Consider the following 27,664-nt stretch of genomic DNA (forward strand, 5'->3'; position numbering starts at 1 on the left):
TGCGAACGAACAACGATCACTATGATCGATGATCGTCCATGTGTATTGGAGTCAGCTTCCGCGGTTTATCTTTTCATTTCACCTTTATATGTTATTTTTTTGGTTTGCGAAAGACTCGAGCTAGATGTAAGTTTCAGCGGGCATTGCGCTCGAAGAAAGAAGAGGCTAAAAGCCGAAGAGGCCCGGCAAACTGCCACGAAGAGGGTCACAACAAATGGCTTCTCATCTTCTGGATCATTGAAATGATTCCAGAGCATGGGAGGTCATTCTCGTTACTACCTTGTCACTATGCTCTTTTAGTATTTGTAGTTGTATTTTTCTTTTCTTCTCCATCATTGTTTATTATAGTTTTGGGCAAATCGCGGTTTTTCTTAGTGTAGCGAAATATAGATTACGGATTGAATTAGAGTCGCAAAATAATTTCGCGCCTGTTTATTAGTGTTGCGAGAAATTAATTACGATTTAAATTACAGTTGCGAAGAAATGATAACCGTGTTTGCTTTAGATTTACGAATTATGATACTGCGATTGTCTTTTACAATTTTGATTTGAATTTTTATAGTTGTTTAGTAAAATTTATCTTGCTTTCTGTTGTTTTAAATTAAATTATAGCGTCATTGCTTTTAATTAATTTTACAGTGTTAAAATATTTGAACTAACTTTCTGTTTTGTATTGTTCATCGTAATTTTCATTAAATTTAATTTTAGAATTAGTGTTGCGATATTATTTCATCGCGATATCCAGTTATCTTTGTCAGTTGCGATAATGAATAATCGTGTTTCCTGAAGTAGCGTTGCGTTTGCAAAATGTCCACATTCTTCCACTGGATTCGTGGAAGTTTTCTGCTTCCGAATTACCTGATGCAGCTACAAGAGCTATACAGTGGTCATTCATTAGCAACCTCCAGCAGGGTTGGACTGGACGCGTCGCAATTAGTGTTGCGTGTTTCTAAATATGAGTGCAGAGATTAATAGCGTTGCGTACTTACTTTTGTGAATTTTAAATATGATGAAGCACTCTTCGCTTTTTGATTTTGAAAATTTCTTATTTTACAATTAGTATTAGTAAATTAAATTAATTGCGAAATACAATTTGTTGTTCGGGTTCGTAATATAGATAGTTGTGCAATAGCCCTTCTGGTTATTATATCGTGATTTCTTTTTCAATAGCCCTTCTGGCTACTGTTTTAGATTTTCTATGTCAGTAGACCTTCTAGTTACTGTTTTAGATTTTCTTTGTCAGTAGCCCTTCTGGATACTGTGTAAGGTTTTATTTTTTAGCATTCTTTGCTACTGCATTTACTGAAAATATTGCTAAAAAATATGTATTTTTTTTTATTAGGTATAACTTTCTTATGGGTTTTAGAATGTAGAATTTTATTATAAATTTAATATATTTATATATATGAAAATGTAAGTGATTTCATGTGTGATTTCATATATATAAAATAAACTGGGAAATATATTACAATAAATATTACAATGAAATAGATAGTACTGTGTAGAGTATTAGCTATATTTTGAGATATGAGTATCCAATTTATTGTCATTAAAATCAATAATAATGATTGTTTGTTGTCAAAGTTATTTTTTTCTCGAGCTTTAATTTTTTCTATTCTAAATGTTTAAACTTCATATAATACAATAAATTGTGAGAATTTCATGTAACATTCATTTCATTTCTTTTTAATTATGTATTTATATAAATCACTAAATTTTTCGTGGAGATGTTAAGCTAAATTAGATTTAATTAGGCTACAGATAGTTTTTAGTTGGATGTGTGTTGTTGTTGCTGTGTGGTATTGTATTGTGATAGTTTTAAGTTGCTTAGATTTAAGGATAAATATGGTAATTCTAAGTTGATGTTTAGGTATGTAAGATATGTTAGTATACATGCGTAGTTAAGAATAGTTAATTTAGTATTTAAATACATGCATAGTTAAGGATAGTTAATACTAATTTAGGATAAATAAAATTCTATATGAGACACATTTAGTTTTTAACTACTGTTACATAGCTGAAACTGCGCCTCATATAGAATTATATAGTTATAAAGTTATAAAGTTATATAATTAGTTTAAGCTTTAATATAATTTATATAGAGTTATATAGTTAGTTTAAGCTTTAATATAATTTCTATTTTCATAAAAATTTAGCTTTCCTCGTCGGTTTTTCTTACGGTTTTTTTAATTGCCTGGTTTGCACACCGATCAAGGTATTGAATGTTTTGCAAAGGTATAATGGATATTATTTATTCATAAATTCATGTTTAAAATCAGTAAATCATAAAAGGAAGGTGAATGGGTCGAGGTTATCGGCGGTTGTAGGCAATTGGTTTTTATTTTATATATAATTATTTGATATATAATTACTAATTGTATTATTATATAGTTAAACAATTAATTATATAATTGGTATAATTATATAACAAATAATATGAACCAATTGGATCCTAATTAAGGTGTTTGTATTAGATTTACATATCCATTAAAGTAATGAAAAATATTGTATATTTTTAACAGATAAGTGATTGATTTATAAGTGTATGAAAAATATTTCATCCGAATTTATGCATTTTTCGTAGAAGAATATTTTAGAAAGTTTAGAATTAATTATTTTTTCTACAATGATTATATTTGTAAATAAGAGGGCTGTTCTTTATTCTTCTCTTTAATTTTTCTCATATTATATCGAATTTTTAATAAAATTTATTTAAGCTGAAATTCTTCAATTTTTTAGTATGCCGAATGATCGTCTTCAGCATAAGTATCATAGATGAGATAGATATTTAAAAATCATTGAAATCAGTTAATAAAATGGTTGAATTTATTTTCGAAAGAAATAGTTGTTATGTTTGATTTTAATTCCCACTATGATGTCACATTATTTAAGTTAATAAAAAATTTAATGAAGTAAAAGTATCGCTTTTCTTGGAATAAGAAATTTTTGAAAAAAAATCAACAACAATTAAGGTGTTCGTAAATATTTTTATTTTATTATACAAGATACTTATTCCTAAAATACTTAGGTATTTATACATTCGTTATAAGGTGAATAGTTCATTAATAAAGAGCCTTTTAATATCTTTTGTAAATGTATCCAAAAATATCATACGCACAGTACATAATATAATTTATAATTTATTTTACTCTAACGATATAATTTTTAGCAAAAATTCAATTACAAGATATATATAATAATTAAATTGTAAAAATGTAATAATTCCAACAGACAAAGTAAAATGATTCGAAACTTTTATAAAATAGTTTGATCGATCGCGATTTTTTTGTGCTTGAATGATTATTTATATATATGTAACTGTGTCATAAAATTCTACGGGATATTCGACAATCTGTACACCAACTACAGATATTCCTCGATTTATAATATAAGGCAGTTGATGAAAATCGGTCGCGAACACATTTTTCAATTTTGATAAACCTTGTTATATTTATAAGCTCTTTCAGCCTTTAAACATTAATCAAAATTCAGACTTATTTGTTGATTAAAAAAGTTATAAAGACGAACATTACACGTGTCGGGGAATATTCATAATTTGTGTCATTACGAAGTGCGTTTATTAATAGTGCTAACGAAAATTAATATCTAAGGACTGTAATAACTTTGTTATTTAACGAGGGACATGTAAAAGTTCTACAATCATTTCTAGAATTGAAAGATCAATATGTAAATATGAGAATCGTGAAAAATCATTATATGTATGTGTTCTAGAAGTTCCTTTGGATATACAAAGAGATATAGAAGATTTTATTTCATATAATCCTTGGCATTAAGCAATATTAAGATACTTATTTAAATCGTTAAAGTGTAACTGTAAAATGTAAAATGGGGCATATTTACATATTTATTTTTTAAGGACTTTGTCTCTGGTTTATACCAGAATACACGTTCATATCATTGTAGATTTTCTTCATCAAACGTTGGGACATTAACTCATTATTATCCGTGAAAGTAGTTATTCTGGAAGACTAGATTAATAATGTCTAAACAAAGTTTAACAGTAAATTCTATAAAATTCAACCACTTTGTTCAAATAGAATCAAGTCGTGATCAGCCTGCACTTCAATGAGTAATTGTTTTTATATGACGTACAATGTTCTCATCTTTTAACAAATATAATTGTTTCCATCATCGATACAAAATTTTCCTATCGAATCAAGCAGATCACATAAATCATCTATCAATTTATCATTGTTATTATTATTATACCAAAACATTAAAGTTTTTATCATTATCTATGATATCCGCTTTTGTTTTCAGTAATTTTTGCAATTAATGAATAAATGTAATTTGGATTTACAGCCTAATTGAGTAGATTTGGTATCGATATAAAATTTATCAATTTATCATCATTGAATCCAATACATCAGAGTTTCATGCTAAGTTTTTGTCTCTAGCAATTTTCTTTGGATTTATTTTTATGTACAATTATCTAATTGAGTGGATTTAGTATCGATATAACCATCAATTTCTATCAAATTCAAGACCCATATAACCATCAATTCCATAAAATTCAAGATCCTTGTGTCTTTGACGTCCAAGTCAAATCCAGTTTCAAAGTGTAGGCGGCTGTAGTTCGATTCGTGACAAATTGTATCTTTGAACGATCACGAAGCTCGTTTTCTGAACCTGCAGGCTACAGGCGAGGAATCATGTTATCACGATCCTTGAGAGTAAAACGAATCTCGACCAGAAATGTAAGAACGGTTGATCTATCAGATACCATGATCAAATTCATGATATCCCTCGGCGCCAGTGAACACAACGTCCACCCAAACTCTCATTGCCTCTGGACTCGGGGCCATTAAATGATACAGTCTAGACGACGTTTTGATGATGAAAGTCAGTGATGGCTGCGGCGATCGTACGGTATTCATGTGGTCCACGTAGACTTCTTCGATCGACTAAACATAAAAGAACATTTCGCATTATTTTATAATAATTTTATAATAAATTTTAATAAAAAAGCTTCACGAGTTTTACAAACACAGTGCCATCATGCGTTGCACTACACGCAGTGAACTCTTCGTTTATCTCATTTCAGTTTTTATGAGTACAAGTCGCGTTTTAACCCACTTGACTCTTTGAATTAAGTGGTCGCAAGTATAATAATACCAATATTAGATTCCACGGAAAAATTGATCGTTTTCTTCAGGGACCAAGAATAACAGTCTTAAAACTTTTGAGCAAGGACGTACAATTTAATGTAGATGAATGATATAAAAATTTATTATTCACTATATTCGTTCGATATTTTATTAAATAATGTATTATTTGATTTATAACATAATTCCCATATAAATAAATATATATACCTGGAAATATATCACCCCTCGCGCCTTTCTGGACGAGCTGTCGCTGTAATACGACAATGTCTTCCTCTTCCGGTCAAAGACGAACCACCGTTTGTTCCAGTGATGGAACTTCTTGCTCATTTTTGACAAGTAACCACTGCAACTGGTCGTATCGACCGTGACATCGTGTATTAGAGGTAACTGGTGCCCGGCAGTCTCAATATGATGCCTCAGGTCCAGCGACTCCGACTTGATGGGAAGGTATCTCGTAAGCGGCCTCTGCGCCCATAAATCGTTGAATTTACGAACCGTGAAACTAACTGTCAGACTGAACGATAATACTGTTACGCGTCGAAATGCGTGAAAAATAGAATTCAGAATGGTACACGCGAATCATTCCGTTTTAATACACATGCCATCGGTCAAAAATATTCAGACAAAATTGTTTGACTAGATTTAATTTAATCTAATATGTGAAATTTATACGGGATGGAATATTGAATTGTGTGGAAATTATGTTACAATATGTAAAAGTGAATGCATGTTATCTAGTTGTTTATATTGTTTAAAATCTCTCTGTCGATGATAGTCGAAAATATTTAAGAATGATTATTTTAATCACGAGATTCAATAACAATAAAATAATAATAATAATAATATGATATATTCTTAAATATTTGCTATTGATACCACGGTGGCAATCAATATGTTAATTTAACTTGATTGAGGAATATTTTTCACAATATAATATCTTGCAGTGAATTCAAATATCTAATAAAACAACGCACACAGTATACAGTGTACACAGGTGGCAAAACTGCTTCTGCAATGACTTCATTATTATCTTTACAGCTATCGTCAATTGGAAAATCCATTGACATACTTTAATGACCCTGACATGTCATTTATGATCAATGACGTAGTCGACGGTGAAGCTTCTTACTTGCCAACATCATTAATGTTTGACAGAGTTGCAATGCATGAATAACCGGTTATAAATATCCGAAATATTATTTTATATCAGAAACAGTTACTTGGATATTATTTTACTATCTCATTTTCCAAAATTTAAGCGACAGTATATTATTGCGAATTCCTAAGCCTCAAGGAATTGACTCTTGGACTCAATTGCACAATTGTAAAATAAATATACATTAGGAAAATATATTCATCTCCTCAATTATTATATTACAGTATATTGTTATAGAATTATTACATTATAGTTATTATAGAATAACTTTGAAAAATAATGCACTCAATAAAAGAAAAATCTCTACTATGAAAATTTGCCTTTGAATGCACTATTGAGTCAAATCTGACCCAGCCACGGCAAATCGAGTATCTATAAAACTGCCCGTTATCCAAGAATTATTGGAAAAATCTGATCATATGTAATATATGTACCTGCAGTTTTGCCTTTTCACGATGTTTGACTGGTTGCAATGGTCCAAGAGTGTCCATTTCGCTGGAGGTTTGTGAAAGAGGACGACTTCCGTTTCCGTCGATTATTCCTCCGCTGTTGTTGCTAAGTCTCTCGCCTTCCATTGATGTCCTTCGATCGTCTCTCATCTATAGCACGAACGAACGTCACGTATAAAATTAATCACCATTTATATCGTACCACGTAAGAAGACTTTTTCATCAAAATCAACTGAACTGATCTATCATTGTTGACTTGAATCAGTTCAGCAGGCTCACTCTTCCACAAATAATCAAGTCGAATCTTCTCAACATTTAAACAATCATTCGGTCGGCGAACAAACACATTAAAATCTTCTTCAAACAGAGAAAAGAAAAGTGTATAGTTTCTAATCTGCATTCGAGCGTTCTGGCCAGAGGTGCACGCGCATGTATGCATATATGTGTATTCGCTTTCTAAGCTACGGTTATATTTATAAACCGTCAGATCGAGGAGCGCGCAAACCACACCTGTTCCTCAAGAAATCGTTCTTTTTTTTCTCCTCGAAAACGAAAAAAGAGAGAGAGAGAGAGAGAGAGAGAGAGACAGAGAGAAGACTTTCAAAGATAATCTCATAATTGATTATGTTTCTTTTCTCTTAAGAACAGAGAAAAAGAAAAGAGCGCGAGCTTTCTGAGATAATTGTTTCTATTCTTCTTGCTCCAGAAAGAAGAAAAGAGATATTTAAAGGAAATTTTGTAATTCCGGAAAGTTGCACACTGTGCGGATAATATAAAAAAAAATATGTAAAATATCCAAAGTACAGTGTTTTTTTTTACGACATTTCGGCTACGACGGTTCTATATCTTTAATTAGATATAGAAATATGAATTTGCATGAAAATCCGCACTCTACTTACAATTGATTATTTCCCCTTCCCTTTTCTTTTCAAGAGAAAGAAGAAGGGGAAAAACTAAAGACTGACAAAGGCAATCTCGTGATTGATTAAGAAAAAGACGGAAGCAATTGAGGAAGAAACTTCTTCACCTCTCGTGTTATTTCTTTCCATTTCGGACGTTGACGAGTCGCGACAGGATGTCAAAGTTTTGTTCGCGGTCTGGTAAATTTTCATTTCGTGCGTTCAAGTAACGACGGGAATTAATGGATTGCTGGAAATAACTCAAACCGATGTTCGTTGGCCAGCAGCAGGCTGGTTAAGCACGTTTAACGAGAAAAATTTGTGCGACGAGGCGAGTCAGTGTGAAAGAAGAATGATGCGCGGGTGAGAACGACGACTGTTGCCCTTTGTCTTTCGTCGTTCGTTCGTCGAAGGGCTGATGCCCCGTTTTGTCTCGCTGAAACGTGCAACCCTCTTCGAAAATATAAATGCGTCACGCGCTCTGGCTCGAACGATCAGGGAGAATGGATTTCAATTGAATTTCCAGTGAAATCGAAATTTCGCATTCCTTCTTGATCGCGTTTTGTTTTTTCTTCGTTTTTTGGCTTTACGATGTTGAAAATTGAATGTTGGAACTGGCAATTTTTATAAATTTATCCCGACCAAAATTATTGCGTTGATGCATATGAAGTGTCGTTTTTTAAATCATATTTTATCATCATATATGTAGTAGTTAATGTAATTATTTCTATGTTATGCAGTATATTTTCCATTAAAAAAGTTACGGTGTCTTGGGATGAAGCTGTATTTGCAGTCTCTTTTAATTAATTTATGCGTTAAACAAATTGTCTGATGTTTGATGAAATAAAGAATGTTCAAATGCATATTTCTAAAATATTTTCAAATATAAATTTAATTGTCTGATTATTTATGGCGATTAATAATAAAGTTTTGATAGTTTTATTACAAATTCTCTTAATGTTGAACATATATGATTTATAGTATCATCTTGTGGTTGATAATTGATAGTAAAATTAATATGTACCATATGCATCAAAATAATAATTATGTATTATTTCTTATATTATATTAGCGAGTATATATCTAAAATATTTCAAATATTGGAACGTGCCATTTATAATCTAAAAATACATGTTTCTTCATTGTAATGTCTGTTTGGAAGATTGTTCTTTACGTCTATCACTATTTTTATCGCTAAGTATAACATACTGTTTTCAAAAGTCTCATAAATTTGGTAAATAGTATAATCTTTCATTTCCTTCTACTTACGACAAATGTACAATGTTAATAACATTATTCCGTCATCATTTGAAATATTTACAAATTAATTTATCGTAAAGTAAAAAATTGAAGCAAATAACAAAATTCTGCATTAATCTATTAAGGACTACGTAATATTTTATCGTGATGTTACATAGATACTACAATTTCTTTAGTTTTCGTAAAATTCTAAAATCTACGTAGACGAAACGGTGATAAAAGGATATTAAGCAATCTTTGGAATTTATTATTACATTAAAAAAAAAAAAATAAAATTTAGTAACGTCAATTGATTGATAAAAAATTATTAATGAAATGTTGCAATGCTAAATATGTCAAACTTGGCATAAGAGAAATAAACAGATAATGTTCATAAAATTTTATATAAATCACTAAGTAATTCTTGTCACTTACTCGTCGTCTACGAACGTGTTTCTTCTTGGTCTTGTTCTTCATGTAACTCATCCACATCAGAGACATTCTTAACGTCTCTATTAAACACTACTTCCAAACAAAGGAGTCAAACGAGACAGTAGAACTACTATACAATTACACAATGTCTTTCAAGTACTCAATGTTAATGAAGATTATCCAACGACTGCTACTTTTAATTAATTTCAGTACTCGATTTCTTTCCTCGATTAAAAACAAATGAAATAGAGAAGGCACTTCTAGTTAAACGTGGATCAGACATACAGACGCGTCGAATCCTCGAAACGGGATGAACGACAGTGAAGAACTAATGTCTGCGAACGAGCGTTCACCAAGCTGGTTCGCTTGTTAAAACGCTTCATCTCCCCTCCCTTCTTTCACAAAATCTTTTTCTACACTCGGAAAATCGATAGCTCATTCATGAGAGTAAAATCGTTCGTGGTAGAGGACGTGCCGATGACCACACGCTTGTTTAAGAAAACGGAAGACGAAATTGTTTCTGCGTCGAAAGGTTTGAGCAACCTGCGTCATTCGACTTTATTTGAATTTTATTTGGTGTCGTGTGTTGACGTGCAAAAAATTTATATAGAATCGTAGGGTTGTGTGCGTAAGAATTTTGGCTTCTCATTCTTTGACCAAATCAATCTCGCACTGTTCTTTCGTTCTTTTATCTTTATTTTTTTTTTTCTTTTTTTTGTCGAAGGTTGAAAGGTGTTTGAAATATGAATTGCACGTGGGTGTGGACAGAGATTGTATAAGTCGACTTTACTCGAATTTTATTCAGCGTGAAAAAATTTACATACGATCGTAGAGTTGCGTGAGTATTTTGGTTTATCGTTCTCTGATCGAATCGATTCCATTGTCCCTTTGGTTTCTACTTTTTCTTTCACCTAAGATTGGAAGAAATAATATCTAAATCTGACATAGGGTAGATAAAAATTATATAAAACGATTTTATTTGAATTTGAATCAGAAAATTTGCAAAGAATTGTAGGATTACGTAAGTCAGTCGAAACAATTTTAGTTTATCATTCCTTGATCGAATTGAACCCATTGTTTGCTCTTTTTTTTATTGAAGATTGGAAGATGTTTAAAATATGATTTGCGCGTGGGTGGAAATTTTATCCGAACTTGATTCGACGTGAGAAAATTTACGTAAGATTGTGTTTTGTAAGAATACCGGTTTAGCATTCTTTGATTGATCCCATTTTCCTTTTATCGAGGATTACAGGGATTTTAAAAAATTTAAAGTTGCACTAATGTGAGTGGAAACTGTATAAATCGATTTTATTTAAATTTCATTTGACATTGAAAAGCTCACATAGGAATTCGTAAGGTTGCGTAAGTTGATGGAAATAATTTTAGTTTATTATTTTTTGATCGAATTTGTTTCATTGTTTTTTTATTTTTTTCTTTTCTTTGAAGATTTATTTATTTTTTTCGTTTTTTTGCCGAAGATTGAAAAATGTTGGAGACGTATTAGTGTGGCTGAAAATTGTATAAATTTTTACTTTTATTGTCGTGAAATGATCAGTTTGGAAAATCTCGAGTTAGGTTGAAATAACTCTGGGAAAATAGTAAAGTTTCTTGCAATCTATTATACATAATGTATGAAAAAAAAGTCAGTGGTATCTTTTTATGCGATTTACGAGTAGATTATGAACTGATTTGTAGAAAATTTCAAAGTACAAAAATGTACGCCTATAACATCCAAAAATGAAGTATAACTTTATTTTTATTTTAATTATAATTTTACTTTTTTAGTTTTCGCAATTGTCTTCGTAAAAATTTAAATTTCTATCCACAGTCTATCTACGAGTATCCAAAACTATAATTTTTGATGGTAAAATTAAAAAAGGTGTCATAACATTCAGTAAAGTGTCATGATAAAAATTTAAGTTACAATTTTGGAACACTTAAAATTAAAAATAATATATTTCTTCACTTCTTTTTGAAAAGAAATTCTAGATCGGTGTAGGATATTTGTAAAAATTTCATACCTCATATATTCCAAATTTTCAGCGAAAATTCGATGAAATTGCTAGTTTTGTAACTTTCTCCTCGACTTCGAATCTTTCCATATTACGTGCTTGATTAAATTATGTTTGTTAGATATTTTCTTGTTTCCGTAGCTATAGTTGTAACATTGAATCATTGAAAAAGATGGAACAAAAGCAACGCTGAAAGAATTCTGTACAGATTGAAACGCTGAGCTGGCTAAATCAACAACGTGACAAAAATAAAAGGAGCAGCAACAGGAAATTCATTTTTCCATCTGGCAACAAATTGAAAAGTAATTTCTTTTCTTATTGCTTAACAAAGCAATCTTTGTTCTGAAATAAATTAAAATACCTTCCCTCGCAATTATGCTAAGAAAACTTCTCGACGTTACTATATTTTTGTCTATAAAAACAAATTAACTTTCCTTTCACTGAGTTAAATATTAATCAAAGGAAAACTCTAGCCCAAATATTTTATAATACCTCCAGATGACAGTGGCCATTGTGTTGTTTAAGAAACATTTATATAAAAATTATAGAATTTTATGAAATTTGAAGGTACAAAGGAAATCGAGTACTTGGTACAATATTTACTAGGTAAAGAAACTTTTCTACATTAATTTAAATTTTACGTATCTTCGGATTTTATTATTTATATTAAAATCGGATTTATTTATTTATATTAAATTTTAGGCAATGTCTGTCGTGATAGCGTTAAGTGGAAAATTACATGTCTGTTCGTCGGTATTCCCATACGGAAGTTGGGCTGATTTTGTAACATTGAGTGCGCATCGAGTCCTAGATACGTATCATCTCCAAAATACATTGCGGCGATGGAAACATTTGCCCCAGAATGTGCAGATATTTGTGAAATACGCACTCGAAAGTCCGTGTTTCTCCTCGCTGCTATAAATTACGAAGACGTGTCTTCTATGTTGAGATTCGTTTGTTGATAAAGTCATCTCGCGTGCGTGAAACAAAAATGCGTTTTAAAAAAACCGCGAAATCGTTACCACGAAAAGTAATCTTTTATAGGGACGTGGAATTTTAAACTGGGAGTTTATCAATTTTAAACGCATTCGTGAATTATATTCGAATCTGTTTGTAATTCATAGTTTTAACTAGTTCGATAGTTGTTACTGCTTTCACAAATTTTTGCTGAACATTTTTCTTCTTTGCCGTTTTATCGTAAATAATTGAAAGATGCAATAGAATATGTATATCTGAATGAATATGTATATCTAAATGATAATATAACAATTCTACCACACGGAAACATGAGTATTTGTTAATAATACATTTAGTTATTTTACTAGTAATAGTAGTTCTATTTGAAAAAAATAGAGATAACTTTACAACATTTCAGACGCCATTATTTTTCGCGAATCACGTTCGAAGCCTATTAATTACTATTTCTGTTTGAAATATTTTCTCGCATAACACAAATGGATTTCAACCCTGTAGAATATATTGTGTATTATACTTTGAATTATTTCTATACTTCTGCATTTGTATCTACAAATTTTCTATAAATACACAAAATTCCGCAATATTCATTTTCATGAGTAATTCATTTTAACTGTTAATAATTCATTTAATAATTCAGAGATAATGACAATTATCTCTATTAATAATTCACATGGGAAAGGAACAATCGAGTTCTCTTTTGTTTTTCCTCCTCTCTTCGGAGTATTAACTTTTGTCGTTAATATTCTAGACATCATTTCTAGGCGCGGTCTTTTTAGGAATGGAACTCATAAGCGAAGAATTTTACTCGTCGAACGTCATCGGCGCGAATTTATCCGTCGTCCTTGGAGCGCAATATTTCAGAAAATGCCGATACCTATCAAACGTGAAACGATAATAAACTCAGAAACGCGCAGTCAAATATTACGTACGTATCTCCAGAAACTCAAAATCTCGTTTTCGAAACGATCGATGAACGTGTTTGTGTACCGAGGGTGACGCGCGATTCGAGGAAAATGCAGTTCTCCTTAGGGAAGGCATTCATAAATCGTCACGATCGTATGGGACCGAGCGACGTCGAGTTATTTTTTTCCGTAACGATGCCCTGAAGAATTCGGCTTGCTAATTTGGTTCGCACCACCTAAGAAAAATCTTTACGGTTGGCAGTAAAGAATACAGCGAATCACTTCCTCGAATAATTACACGGAGGTCGACGAACGTGTTTGCATCGTTCTGTGTTCCACGAATGAATCTATCTTCGCGCGCTTCCCTTCGAGTGCTATAATCATTTTTTTTTTCACCGCTCCACTAAAGGAAAATCGTCTTTTATTATAATCCCTAGTGAAAGTTGTCGCTCAAGCGTAAATATTCGACAACATCGAAATTCGAGAAACATTGTGGTTCAGCTCCATTTATTTGAATTATAAATTATGTTTATTTTATTTATTTGAAATCTTGGTTCTTGTTAGTTGAATCCATTTATTATAACTTGAATTCCACTCTACTTGTTATAATCAAAAGAGGAGATGATTATTTCTTGACAAGTTCTACTGTGTTCTGTATATTCGAAAGCATTGAGGTCTTTCACGTTCTCCAGTTTTAATTGAAATTTTTATATTCTCGCATATTTCAAGCAAATGCAACAGTATTTTATTTTACTTCGAAGGCGCAGCTATGTCAATTGAATTACGTAATTCAATTATTCTACGTTGCATTTCAGTTGCGACATAATCGAATCATGTAAAACAATTCAATATTTTTCAATGCAATTGTTAATGAGTAACTATTCATGAGTGCAATTGAATTATTTTGCGGAGTCATCGTGAATATCGGAAACGAATAACGTGATCGATAACATTTTCTCAAACGTCAAGCACTGAAATATATCCAGCACTTATTGATACTCGATAAAAAATTTCACATCGTGGCCATGATATTTGCAATCATACTTTTTCAAAGTTGAGATATTCTAACGATGATTATGAATGTAAGAAATGAAGTTGAACATTCCGCGAATCTTTCTCTCTCGTAAGTAGATTGCAAATTCCTTGCGAAAACGAGTTTCACGAAGAATTTCGAAAATATGTGGGTAATTTAAAATCTGTCTTCGTCTCATTACAAGACGCAAAGCTACTCTTTGACCCCGGATGAAATCATTGAATTCGTTAAGTATAGTGGTCGCCGGTCGTAATTACTGAAATTAGGCTGTCTAAGTGAATGTTCTGGATCGATCGAAATGATCGAGTAAATTAAGATGCACGCGAACAATTTTTCAAACGAGAAACCTGTTTACTCTTGATTCTATGTTGCTTTTTTTTTTGTTTTACATTTAACAAGCTACGTGCGATTGAATAGTGTACAGATCTTTATGTAATTTTGTATTTCAGTGAATATAATGATTAAAGAAATGAAGCCTAAATATAGATATTTGTTTTGATTACTGTTAATTGCTGTAATAAACAGATTGCGGATATTTATGAATTTCCGGGAAATTTAAGATTCCAAAAATCTACAGAATGCATAACATGCGCAAGAATATATAAATAGAACACTTATTATGATAAATGATTTAGATTCTATTTCTTTAAAAGTATTCTAACTTTGACGTTATTCAAATTTTCTGTAAATGCATAAAAATGTGCAATATTTTTTTATTAACATTTCGTGCTATTATCATTAATAATAAATAATATAACAGCAAAAACTATAAGAAGTTTAGATTATAGAAAGCTAATGATATTTACAAATTTGGTGATTAATGAAATATAAACTAAATATGAAATATCAACTAAATTCGCGTAATTTCGAAATGTGGAAACTATATAATAATTTGTAACATTTTGATTGTACCTATAATATAAATAATTTCAATTGTTAATAATATAAATAATTTAATCGTTTGAAACAATCACGATATTATATAAATTATATTTCCAAATTTTCTACTTTGCTGCGTTTATTTGTTTATTAGTCTTTCTAACGCATCTTATAAAAACCGAATTGATTCGAATTTAAACGAACATCGGATGACTAACCGCTGAACTTTTATCGGCATCACACGGCGAACAACAGATAAATATAGGAGCCAGACTTTTATTTGCTTTTTAATGATAGAACGTTTAAGTTAGAACTCGTCAGTATCGATTGATTTGATGCGGAACAAAATTCTCTACAATTATTGACTCGGGATTAATGTATTAAAAAAAAAATGTGCATCAATATCAATATTTCGAACTTCAGTATAAAAAAAAGTTGATATTTAGATGTTTTTATCTGTTAATTTAAAAGAGTAAATGCATCTTATAAAATTGAATTAAATTATAACAATATGATAGTTGGTTCTTTTGAAAAATCAATAACTTTATTATTAAAAAATTATTGAATGATTATTATAAAACAAAAAAAAAAAACAAGAAAACTCAGATATATATGGGAAAAAAAATAAATCTATCTGAAGATAAGAAGAATAAAGTTCTATTCTAATTCTATCTGAAGTATAAAATATCTGAAGGTAGAGATTCGTCATATTGCAATGGCAGTTATTTTTGATTATTAATGATCAGATTATAAAATTAGATTAATAAAATTCAACGAACACTCTAAAATATCTAAAGATAGAAATCTAATAAAATTAGAAAAGATAGAAAAGATAGAAATGCATCATATTGCATTCACATTCTTAATAGAATTGTGATTATTAACAATCGGAAGGCCGAAATCACTAACAATAAGCATAGAGAATTGCGTTTCGTTTGAAATTTCGTAAAACAAACCTGACTTAATTTTGACGTTTAATTTTAAAGAAGTTCGCAATGAGATTCCTCACATTTTTCACTAATTCTTCCCTCTTTCGATGCAAACTGGAACGCTCAATCCCAATCCATCAAAGTCCTCGACGTTTCGTCCGTCGAGATGACTCATATTTCTCCCCTAAGCACAAATATCTTGGCAACTAGGCGAAATACTAATGGTTCTCTTCTAATTCACCGTACATCAGCTTTAAATGGTTACGAAGAAATCGCTATGTCACGGTAAATATCCCACTCGTCACGTGTTCGATCGATTTAATCGTTTCGTCAAGCTTTAATCACCGGGAATTCGCAGAACCTGTTTATACTTCCTAGTCAAAAACGTGAATTCGTCTTCCGTCAGTATCGATCGAATGTCCATCTGCAGTATCATTTTTCTTTTCTTTTCTTTTTCAAAGTAGAAAAAAAAAAACTTCTATCCGGAAGTTGATTAATCGTTAATCGATACCCTTTATTGCGGAACTCAATACACAGTGCTTCACGAAAGTGTTTGAACGCTTACTATAAAGAAACTTTCAAAGAAAATATTGTTTGTTGCATGAAATATCATGAAATTTTATTAACATTGCAATGAGAAACGACTATTATGATGTATTATGATTGTATTATTACAATTTGAAACAGTAATGAACAAAGATGGTTTAAAAGATATATATATATATATGTTTAAATACTTTAATAATTAAATTTAATAATTTAAGTTCATTATAATTGAATAATAATTTAATATATATATATACACATTTATATTAAATATCTCGCAATTCCTTTACATATTTTTAAATATGGTTTAAATTTAACTAATATAATCACGATAGTCAAATCTCATACTGTTAATGAAATATTAAAATGTTTTATATAACACACATAATAAATTTGGTAAAAAAATTCTTAGAAGTGTTCGGATATTTTCGTGAGCATCTAGAATTCATTAATTTTAAAGAAAAAAAAGACTAATCAAGAGACACACTAAAAACTGAGGAAAGATTTTTCTCATGTACTCACGTTATCATTTTGAAGCAGACTGTAGGAATTATTCGAAGGTCCTGGACTGGATGACGTAAGTTCCGAAAGTTTACTAGGAGACAATTTCTCGCTGGTTCCACCCTCTGCACTGTCGCTGCTTCCACTGCCACTACAAGTTCATTCGTATCGTTAATTGATTTCTATTTTCAGACGAGATCGTATTCTATCGAAAGAATATGACAGTCACAAAAGAAACTTCTACACCAATGGTTTAAATTAAACTCAGCTATGCAGATTTATATTCTACACAGTTATTTTCCTATCGTAGCAATTTTAAAATTCATCTTTAAATTTTCTATTTTATCTTAAATCCTCTATAACACTATATGTAACCATTGAAGTAAAGTATCTATTTCATCTTTTTGCTCATTTTCATATTATTCTACTCTGTCATTTTAGCATTGTACATTGCACCAAAAGCAAAAAAACAGTGACGTACGACCGTACCGGTTTTTTCCGATAAGCAAAAATAAATTCAACCATGAAGATTTCAATATTCCTGTTGAATATTTTAAATACTGAATATTCAATATTGAAATTGAATATTTGGCTTTAAGCTAATATTCTACGTTTACTTTTCCCACGGTTGAACGTGTTATCTACAGTGATAATTTTCGTACAGTATACGAACATATTAACTCGTGTAACACATTTCGAAGACTTGTATATTTATTTCTTCACCATTGTATTTCATCGATTTCGTCATTATCAAGATACCAATACAATTATTAGTTATCTTAAATCGAAATAAATAGTTACACTTAACCAATAATTTTTCTCTCTTGTAAGCAAGCGAAATTTTGTTTATGTTTCTTTTGCTTAAAAGAAATCCGATAACCAACAACACTGACTCAAAACCACGCCGACACAAAAATTAAGCGAAAGATCAGCCATTAATAATTTATGGCACTGCGTACAATGGTAACGAAGAAAGATTCCAACTGTCGTTAGCAAACTCGAAACTCTCGATCATCAACGATCCCTACGTATTATTTCGACGGTTACAAGAAAATGCAGAAAATAAAGTTGGTTGGCAACGATTTCGAAGCAGTCGTAAGCATCGTGGCACATACGGACCACACGAGCGACGCATCCTTCTCAATCGATTCACGTCGATCGAATAATCGTTCGCTTCGAATTATCACCGGTTTTCATTTCACGCAATCCACCAGATGTGCTTCTTTCGAGCAGTCTACTTGTTTCGCGTGTTCGAACTTTGGTCCCGTAAGCTTGTACCGCGCGCGGTCACGAAAAAAGGCACAAGGAGACGGCAGAAGGCACTTCTAGCTGGCGAGGATCGCCACTGCCGGCGAGGCCATAGTCGCAGCAGGTATTATTAAAACCTAACAAGTACAAAGTGACTCGGTCGACCGGTTCGACGGTGCCACCAGCATAGCATTTAATTCTTCTACAATGTCCAACCGTGCCCGACGACACTCTTTTCGATCCCGTTGCTATGGAAACGTTGTCCTTGGCCCTCCCAGGAACAGGGTCATCTTTTTCGTTCCGTTTGCTCGTTTTGCCGTGCTCTCGGTGTCCGTGGATGTGGTCATTGTCGAGAAGGTGGAGTCATGCGAGAGAAAAAGAAAAGGGAGGACAGAGACAGATAGAGCGATCGCGAGAGAGCGCGAATGAGAGAAAGATGTGTTTGCCTCGCCATGGACAGGGAAATGCGGATCACGTGTATATAGGGTGATTTCGTTAGATGCAATCCTTTCTTTTCTTCTCTCATTGATGTAGGAAATTCGTCAAAATGATTGGTTTCATTTTCTTTCTTTTTTCTCAACCGGTAGTATGATAATTACGATTTTTGAAGATATTTGTATATCTTTAGAATGTAATTGTGATTATAGTTCAAATATAAATTGGAGATATTAATATATAATTTACATTTAATTTGATAATATAACAATATTGTAGAAAAATTTATATTATAATTTTTAAAGATATATTTGATAAAGAATATTAATACCGAGTAAGAGGTGTGAGCCATCAAATATGTATGTGTATAAAGTGGCCATTTAAATGGAACTGTTCCTCTGGAACCTTGTCAAAATTTGAGAAGACCACTTGAAATAGAGGTCCTTTGATAAACGAGCGTAAAATGAGAGATGAAAGAAGACAACGAGTAGGTCAGATTTATTCCGGCTATTAACCTTCTTCTTTTTAGTAAAATCGTACATTCAGCACGTACTTCAGGCAAGAGTGAAGAATTCGTAATTTACTAGATATTAATGACGATCCTTTGCGAAATTAGAAATTATGTGAAATTTATCGCATATCTTATTTAATTAATTTTGATACGTACGATGAATATCCCACGAATTTTCACGATTTTTACAATGTTATATTTTTTTCTTCTAATTCGAACACAATACTAAAGCGTTTTTTACTACTTACGTAATATATAATTATCTGAGAAATTAATAGACAGCCAATTTTATGTCCGATACAAAAATCTAATTTAAACTTACACCTTTTTATTAAAATCTATCAGACTTTTGATCTTTAACCTTTCAAAATCATGAGTAAAATAAAAAACCAAATCGTTGCAAACTTACAAGTACCGATGACGAAACTCGCGTGATCGCGTTTCCAGGGGTCGGTAGCAATTTTCATGAAGCCAATCCTTGCTGACAATGTAAAGGCGATTGCTAGTGAGGAAAGTGATTAAGCTGCACCCTCTGAGCCTAGCCTCGTTAAAAACGGACGCACCCACTTCCCTTGCGTTCATTCTTGTGCATTCTCCTCCCTTCGATTCGCACCCTTTCGTTCAACACACGCGATCACCGTGCATTATCCAAGAAAATCTTTCAACTCGACCCCGGTAGCAAATTTTCATCTGCGTCATCTCATTGTCAATTTCTCGTTCTCGTCGACGACACCATGTTTTTCAACGATAAATATTTCGTTTCGTTTCTCCTCGCTTTTTATCTTAATGGAACTCCCCTGATTGTGTTTCCACCTTTGAAAAATGCACGCGTCAGCGTGTGATATAGTTTCGCGAGATAAATAACACGTTATGTTGTTACGTATATACGTATCTTGGAGCTTTTAGAAAATTTTCTTCGCTATATAATATACAATTACAACGTAATATTTGTTTTTATTTTAACTTTGCATATTTAGGTTCTTGTTATACAGAGTAATAAGTAAATGTTGTGACTATTTGACGTGATTATCCAGCAGCGATGCATTTGTAAGTCTGGTAACTGGTTTATGACAAATATAGCATAATATAAGATAATTTTGATTATGTTACTATATTTATATTTTATCGTAATATTTCGAAGAATATTCGAACACTTTCACTTTTGTCGTCTTTTATATAACATATAGTCTATTGTCACAGTTCCGTTGTTTATATAAAAAAAAAAGAGTTGTAACTTTCTCTCTTATCACACTCTGTTTTAATCTGTAGTTCAGAAGCCAATAATAATCGTCACAGATAAAAAAAATAACGTTTGGTATCAACACAGTGATGTAAGTAACAAAGCTGTAATAGTAAGCAAAACACGACTCTTTGCGAATGAATTTCTAATTATTTTAGCCTGTTGAAGCTCACTGTATTCGTGTTTACATCGTTTCATTTTCCACACAGTTTCTTCATTTATCACTGACGATTTCTTTAGGTCATCGATCGATTCCCTGGACTTTCTACTCGATTCTGTTCTTCCACACGATAAATCTCAAAGCCACCCAAGACACTTTTACGAGTACAATCTATCAAATAAATCAATCTTTATATCGCTTGGCTTATTACGCTTGTCGCGATGTTCCTTGCTTTGTTATGATCTTGCGGTATAACGATGAATCGGTTTTCTTCAATAAACGTTATTCGAATTGCACCTGCAACTTTGATTTCATTTAATACCGCGAAATTCTATCCCTTGTGGATTCGTTTGTTTGTTTCGCGTTCAAGAAAACTTTCGAAGCATGAAACATATTTCACTAATTTCCCCCTCGAAAGATATATCCGTGAAATCTAACAGGATTTTCTACACGTTTCGTTCGAGTTGCGTTTATCTTATCGCTCGAATAAAATTTCGAGTTTTCTATCGTAACGGCGATTAAAGTACCACGATTTCTTCATTATCAAACACAGCCACTCCGCGATCCAGTTGGTGCAAGCCACATGGAAGTTACATCGATTAGTTTCATTTTCTGAATTTCTTAATTTTTGCTCCAAAACTATACAATCAAAGTTCAACTTCTAGTGGTTTTATTGCTCTTCAAAAAATCATTGGATACACTGTTTTATCCTTGAAATCTAAAGATGTATTCATTTACAACTTACGATTAAAGTTCGTCACTTAGAATTCTATGTTGAATATTTACGCAGAATCCTTTATTCTGTAATATACATTTTTGAATCTGTTCGCCAAGATTCATTTCAGAAACATCTGTCTTAAGGTGGGATTTCCTATAAGGCTCGATCCGCATTATCGATACGCTCTCGGCTCGATTAAATATTATTCCATTTAGTTTAGATTGTACGTATTTACATTACGAGTACGTATTTACAATGCTCCAATCCTAGTTCGATCACGTTCTGCCAACGATTTCAGAATTTTAACGTGACGAATTCTTTTATTGGAAAAAGCTGAAGGCTTGTATAATTTATCATTCATTATTGATCATTCTACAGTGACAAGAATTATGAGGAATTTAAAAATAGTCTACTTTTTATGATGATACACATAGAGAAGTTTGTTTTTGTTTTTTTATATACGAGTTTTTTTATATTTTATATTTCAAACGCCATCAGCGTCAACAAAGTGTCTGACATTAAAAATCGTTCACTTGCTACGTTCGGAGATTCTTTGAACTAAAAGATTGCAATTTTTTTATTAATTGTCAGGTTTTAGTGAAGTGGAAGATAGAAAAAAAAATTTTCAAAATTATAAGACTAATAAATAACAACGTTTGAAAATTGCGTAAAGAAATATACTTCGTTTGGTTAACACGTTTTTGTCACGTTAAATTAATTATCTACCTGTAACATTCGGAAATTTCCTGATCTAACAGTTGTGTCGTCAACTGTTTCTCAGTATTGTTTTCATTTTTAATGAAGACTCCAGAAAGTCAATTGGTGCAAGTCATTTTCCATTAAAAATTATACTTTCATTCTCAAACTCTTCAATTAATGGAATAGTTTAGTTATAATATTCTAATGATTATATTATAATGATTAAACTCTCCCATCAGAAGATTTTGACAATAAAGAGGTATTTGTGTGGCAGAAATTCTTTTTAATGAAAAGTGACTTACACTAATTAGCTTCTGAATCGTCCATTTGTCACGTTAAGTTACAGTGTATATTTGGAGCAACTATAACGAAACGAAAGATAGAAAAACGCAAATAGAAGAAAAGAAACTTGCAATGTCAGGGGAAATCTCGAAGAGAATTGATAAGAATGGTAAATAAAAGTCGGGTCATGGTGCGTGTACTCTCAGCAGATGTAGAAATGAACGTCCTACTGCGAATAATTCCGAGTCGGGCGCAACGTTTGAAAATTGCGTATAGAAAATCGGGAACATGCACATTTCGTCCAGTCGAGTATAATTAATTACACGATACGCTTATAGGAAATCCCACTCCAGTTTATCGAATCTATCCGAACCGTGAACGCGTTTCCTTCAAATTCCTCTGTACACATTTCTACACTTTCATTAATCACAATAACACCAGGATGAGTACGAAACGACGTGTCAACGTTGTTAGCTAACCGCGGAAAGGCAGCTCACTGCAACAGATACCGTATCGGCTGATAACACCCCACCCAGTCGTGTCGAAGCAACGCGTGTGGGACAAGCAACAGAGCCGATAAAACGTTTTATTGCCGGCGGCGCAATCAGCCGGACGATCTGCAATCGTGCGACGCCAATTCGGAGGCTTCCTCGCGTCGCGACATTCGCGACCGCGCCTTCTTTTTACCTACGAAGGCTGCCAACGACACCTTTTACTCTCGATGGGATTCCAGTTTCGCGAAACTGGCCGATTAAAAGTGACGAGAGACACTTCGCGCGAGTCGATCACGTGCGCCGCGTGTTTCTTGCTCTGTTGCACAACCTGCTATTCCATTTACAAACTCGGGGGGGAAAAACTCGGGGAGTGCTCGTTACTCGCGAGAGTCTATTAAGTGTCACGGATAGCCGCGTGTTTAATGCCCCTCGACCCTTAAGTGGATTTTTTTATTAACGCGCTTTTTTCCATCTACTTTCGGTAGCGATCTTTTGCAGTCGGAATATTTTGCTAACACTAGAACTATCGGAGTGATCAAAATGACCGATTTATAATTTTTATTAGAAATTTCATAAATGTGAAACAATGTATTTTTAGAGATTTAAGCGATTACCTGCAAAATAGATAAATTGAAGCTTGTATATTGACAAATATACAGCACAGTGCAATACATATACAGCTCAAATTATACTTTTCAATTTAATATTCGTCAATTAAAATTGTTAAATCAACCAGTTACGAACGATAATTTTTAATCGAGAAAGACACAAGCGTCTGCTATTTTCGTCGAGCTCGTCGATGATTTTTCTATCACTAAGCCTACAGATAAGACACGTTTGGCCATTACTGCTAAAATGTTCGATCACTAATAAAACTAAGCGATTTCGCCATTCGTGTATATATACGTACAAAGAACATATTTATTGTACACTTACTAACCATCATTTTGAGCACTTTGAAACTCTCTATTGAATGTTATGTTCACGTTATCTAAGTTTAAAAATGTTTTTTATCAGATATCTATGTCTTCATCTTCCATTATCTATTGCTTTGCAAATGTTGATAAAATTGTTTTAAGTTCAATATATTTTTCAATTACTTGCACTTGGAACTTAGAGAATTGTGAAAACGTATTCTTTCTTATACTATTCTATTACTTGTCCATTTAAAAATTATTTTACTATTGCTTTCGAAATTTTTTAAATTATTTTAAATTCAATATACATTTCTCAATCAAATATTTGCATTTGGAAACGGAATGGAACATAAGAATGGAATCATCCTTTCACATCATTTCACAAAATTCGAAACGCGTTCGTCGCTTTGTTATTTTTCTCAAGACGATGAGGACCATTCTTGTCGAGGAAATCCCGCGCGTGAATGTAAAACGGAAATCTCAGGATTCTGTTGTGTGATTCTCAAACACGAGCCGTGCAATTTTCGTCTGTTTTCGCTTTCTTATGAAAACAAACGGAGAATGATTTGCATTTTAAAGGCAACATGTGATTGAGCGTGTGTGACTCACCTTTCTGTTGGCCCCGTTGAATAACTAGAGGATTCTTCGCCTGATTCAACGCTGTTGAAAGACGTACAGTTCATCTTTCTTTCTTCCCACTGCGATCGAACCTCGTCTTGTACTCTTCGTTTCAGTTCCTCCACTCTTCGTCTTTCTTCCGAAATTACTTGGCTGCCTGTAACACGAATAGCATTCTCGCAAGTTTAATAAAGAGAAAAGGAAAAAATCTTTCAGTTATGTCAGCTTTCGCCTCGTCGAATTTTCGAATAAGGGAGATTTAACAAACGAGAATTCGATTTACAGAGATTATGAGTAAATTGACATTAATTTAATATAATAAAAATTAACAAGAGTTTACAATTCAAAGGATAGAATGACAAATGAAAAAATTGTTCCTTGATTTACTCCATTAATCCTTTTAACATTGAGTTATATTTGTAAATCGATCGTAGTTATAGAGATTTCTGAATTCGTACAGATAAAATATATTTCAAACACGTAATAAATAATTCAAGTTTTTGAGTTGTAGAGAATTTTCATCTTATGAAGATTCGACTGTATTTTGTTGAGAAAAAATGCTATATGCTACTATTATGTGTATTATAATAGATATTACATACTCTTTATATTATATTATATTGTAAAATTCATACTATTTATATTCTATTCTATTGTAAAATTTATTTATACAAATAACAAGAGAAACATATGCAAATACAAATTAATAATTTACCTTGTTTTGCTAAATGAAGCTGTCGATTTCTCTCAATTTCTTTGAGGGATTCGATAGTCTTCCTTCCCAAGCTGCCCTGATTATTTACAATGGGAGAGTCAGTAGTGACCCTGGAGATCCTGTCGAAGTCTTCCCTGCTCGGAGATCGTTTCTCGTCGCCGTTCTCGCAAGAATTTTGCGCCAACTTTATCAGTTCATCGTTAATCGCTCTAACTCGGTTTCGACCCTGTCACGATACGATAAAAAAAATCAAACACAAGAATCAAAAGAAAGAAGTTGGAGACGACTTGCTTTCTTTCGAATCGAATATATTCTGCGATACAGATTTAAATCTGCCAGATTTACTAACTTCTTCCAACCGTTTCAAATGCGTTAGCTTCTGTCTTTCGAGGCTCCTTGCATCTTTAGTCGCCGTGCTTTTTGCTTCAGATCTCTGCGCTTCCAAATGGCTCAGTCGTACTTTCCTGGTCTCTATTTTGGTCGTCAATTCGCTCAAATATCTGAAACGTCGCAAATGATATTTGTGCTAGTAAATTTGTAGTAAGCTCGATCGATCCTTGTCTCACAAGTTATCAGTAGAAAACCATTGCACTGTGGCGGCAATATTGCTATTTACAATACGAGGCGAGAGATCACTGTCTAGAACATTCAGGCGAAAACTGCAAATCTTAAAAATCTACGTGACCACTCCAGAAATTAAAAATGAATTTATACGAGTATTTCGACAAGGAAGGAGAAAGTGAGAATAAAAACGATTAAAGAAAGAAATAAAATAACAAATAACGAAAGTTTAATCGAAGAAATTTAATCGTAGAATCTTGCGTGAAATAGATTTACCTCTGTAATTCTTCCCTGGTTGCCAGTTTGCTCGCTTCCTCTTCCAAATGATGGAACTCCAAATCTTCAAAAGCCTTCCTTTCCGACTCCAGAATGTCTTGCTGAGCCATAAGCTTCTTGCTAATATCCTGGTGCACAATTTCGTCCATGCAATTCGCCAGTTCCTCCTCTAAACGGCAGCAAGCTTGCTGAGCCCTTTGCACTTTCTGTTTCGCTTCCGCTTGCAAATTCGCCTGGCTCGTGTTATCCTCAGCCATCTGCCTCTCTAATTCGTTTATCCGCATCTGCACCTTTATCTTTTCACCCTCGTCCTGACTGAGTTTCAACGATTCCGATTCGTATTCCGCAGACAGCAACGCTTTCTCCAATTCGAGCTGTCACGCACAAAAAATAGATATGCAAAGACAAATTCCGTTAGACGACGATTAACAGTTGGACGTTATATGACGAAAAAAAAAAAAAAACGATACTGTGTTATCGACAACCTGCTCTAAATTTAGGAGTTTGATCGAAGAGAAGGGGCGAGTGAGCTTTCTCATGGTACAACATTTGTCATTCAGAAATGATCGACAGACGAAGGCTCGAACGTTACTAAATGAGGAAGAAGAGCAAAGCACAGCGTCTTATCGCATTGCAAGAAACGCAGGGAAAGTAAATAAATTTTAACTCGAAGGCAAATTTAGATAAGAGCACAGCATTCGAGTTCTTTATTATCCTTCCTGTCGAAAGCATTCAAAGTTTCATTCACAAAATGTGACTACAGTACGAGAATAAATTATAACCTACGTATGTAAATACGAATACGTATAATAAATTAGAATTAATAATACAAAAATTATTGTTACGAGCTATTATTAATAATAATACGAAATTAAATTCTTGCGGCGATAAAAATGGGAAAAGAACGAGAACTATTCTACGTTAACAATAGTAATGATACTTTTCTGCCCAGAAAACAGAATATTTGATTTTGAAAATTGCCAAAGTGCAAACAATATAGCAAAAATAAATTTCTGTATTAATTTCGCAGATAAAAAAAAAAAAAAAATGTAAAAAGTGCGAAAGCTGCTATATACTGACAACAATAACGATATTCTTTTTCGAAACAGTACCTTCGATTTCAAAAAATTGCTGAAACAATACGAAAGTAAATTTCTGTATCAATCCCATAGGTGAAAACTAAAAATTACTACACGCTACTACAAGGCAAAATGTTTAATATCAGAAAATTGCTGAAACACATCCTTAAAAATGTTTTTTAAATTTAAAAAAAAAAAAAAAAAAAAAAAAAAAACGCAACAAGTTGATTCACGTGAAGAGCGAAACCGCCAAAGAAAATATTCATTCCGCGACTTTTGCTCAGATTTAATTGCAGAAGTTCTCTAATTACAAAAAGAAATGTCGATTTAATAAAATCTGGCATTAATTAGGCTTTAATTGGGTTTTGGTGGTCTCGTGAAAAGCACATAAATGGAATTTCGGCCCCGATTGAAATCTTATCTTCTATCTACTGGGGTTTAAAAAATTTTTTAATTATGTCCGAAGTTCTCAGTCTGTTTACATTCACAGAATGATAATAAAGATATAAGTAAAAATAAGAGTTGCGACTAATGATGATAATAAAATATCAGATCGTCGTATCAACTTGAGATCTACCAAGTCTATCAAAATCTTTAAATTTCAAATTATGTCCAAGATTTCTAATT

At 32.4% G+C, this 27,664-nt stretch overlaps 1 protein-coding gene across 2 annotated transcripts; it reads right to left on the bottom strand.

The window, feature by feature from the left end:
* Positions 1 to 2,967: 2,967 nt before the first annotated feature.
* Positions 2,968 to 26,367, bottom strand: LOC122533377 (pleckstrin homology-like domain family B member 1). 2 transcript variants are annotated; one of them, XR_006307697.1, is made up of 9 exons: positions 25,959 to 26,367; positions 25,471 to 25,621; positions 25,122 to 25,347; positions 24,398 to 24,563; positions 17,106 to 17,235; positions 6,720 to 6,884; positions 5,337 to 5,594; positions 3,899 to 4,925; positions 3,746 to 3,783 (listed from the first exon to the last, which is right to left on the bottom strand). XR_006307697.1 is itself a non-coding variant. In XM_043663016.1 (8 exons), exons 1-8 carry the CDS (start codon positions 26,240 to 26,242, stop codon positions 4,737 to 4,739), a joined length of 1,569 nt encoding a protein of 522 aa, XP_043518951.1. In that variant the 5' UTR covers positions 26,243 to 26,367; the 3' UTR covers positions 2,968 to 4,736. The 2 variants fall into 2 exon arrangements, 1 of the variants encoding a protein (XP_043518951.1); XM_043663016.1 differs by having other exon boundaries at positions 2,968 to 4,925.
* Between the last annotated feature and the right edge of the window lie 1,297 nt (positions 26,368 to 27,664).

This window comes from Frieseomelitta varia, unplaced genomic scaffold (genome assembly GCF_011392965.1).
Source record: "Frieseomelitta varia isolate USP_RPSP 00005682 unplaced genomic scaffold, Fvar_1.2 scaffold_522, whole genome shotgun sequence".
NCBI lineage: Eukaryota > Metazoa > Arthropoda > Insecta > Hymenoptera > Apidae > Frieseomelitta > Frieseomelitta varia.

What these genes read in the sequence shown, in the direction of transcription:
- LOC122533377 (XM_043663016.1), bottom strand. Translation starts at nt 26,242, where the DNA reads ATGCGGATAAACGAATTAGAGAGGCAGATGGCTGAGGATAACACGAGC. An exon ending in GCTTCATTTAGCAAAACAAG is followed by an intron (nt 24,564 to 25,121) that starts GTAAATTATTAA and finishes TTCGTGTTACAG; the next exon opens with GCAGCCAAGTAATTTCGGAA. An exon ending in GTCTGCTTCAAAATGATAAC is followed by an intron (nt 6,885 to 17,105) that starts GTGAGTACATGA and finishes TTCGTGCTATAG; the next exon opens with ATGAGAGACGATCGAAGGAC.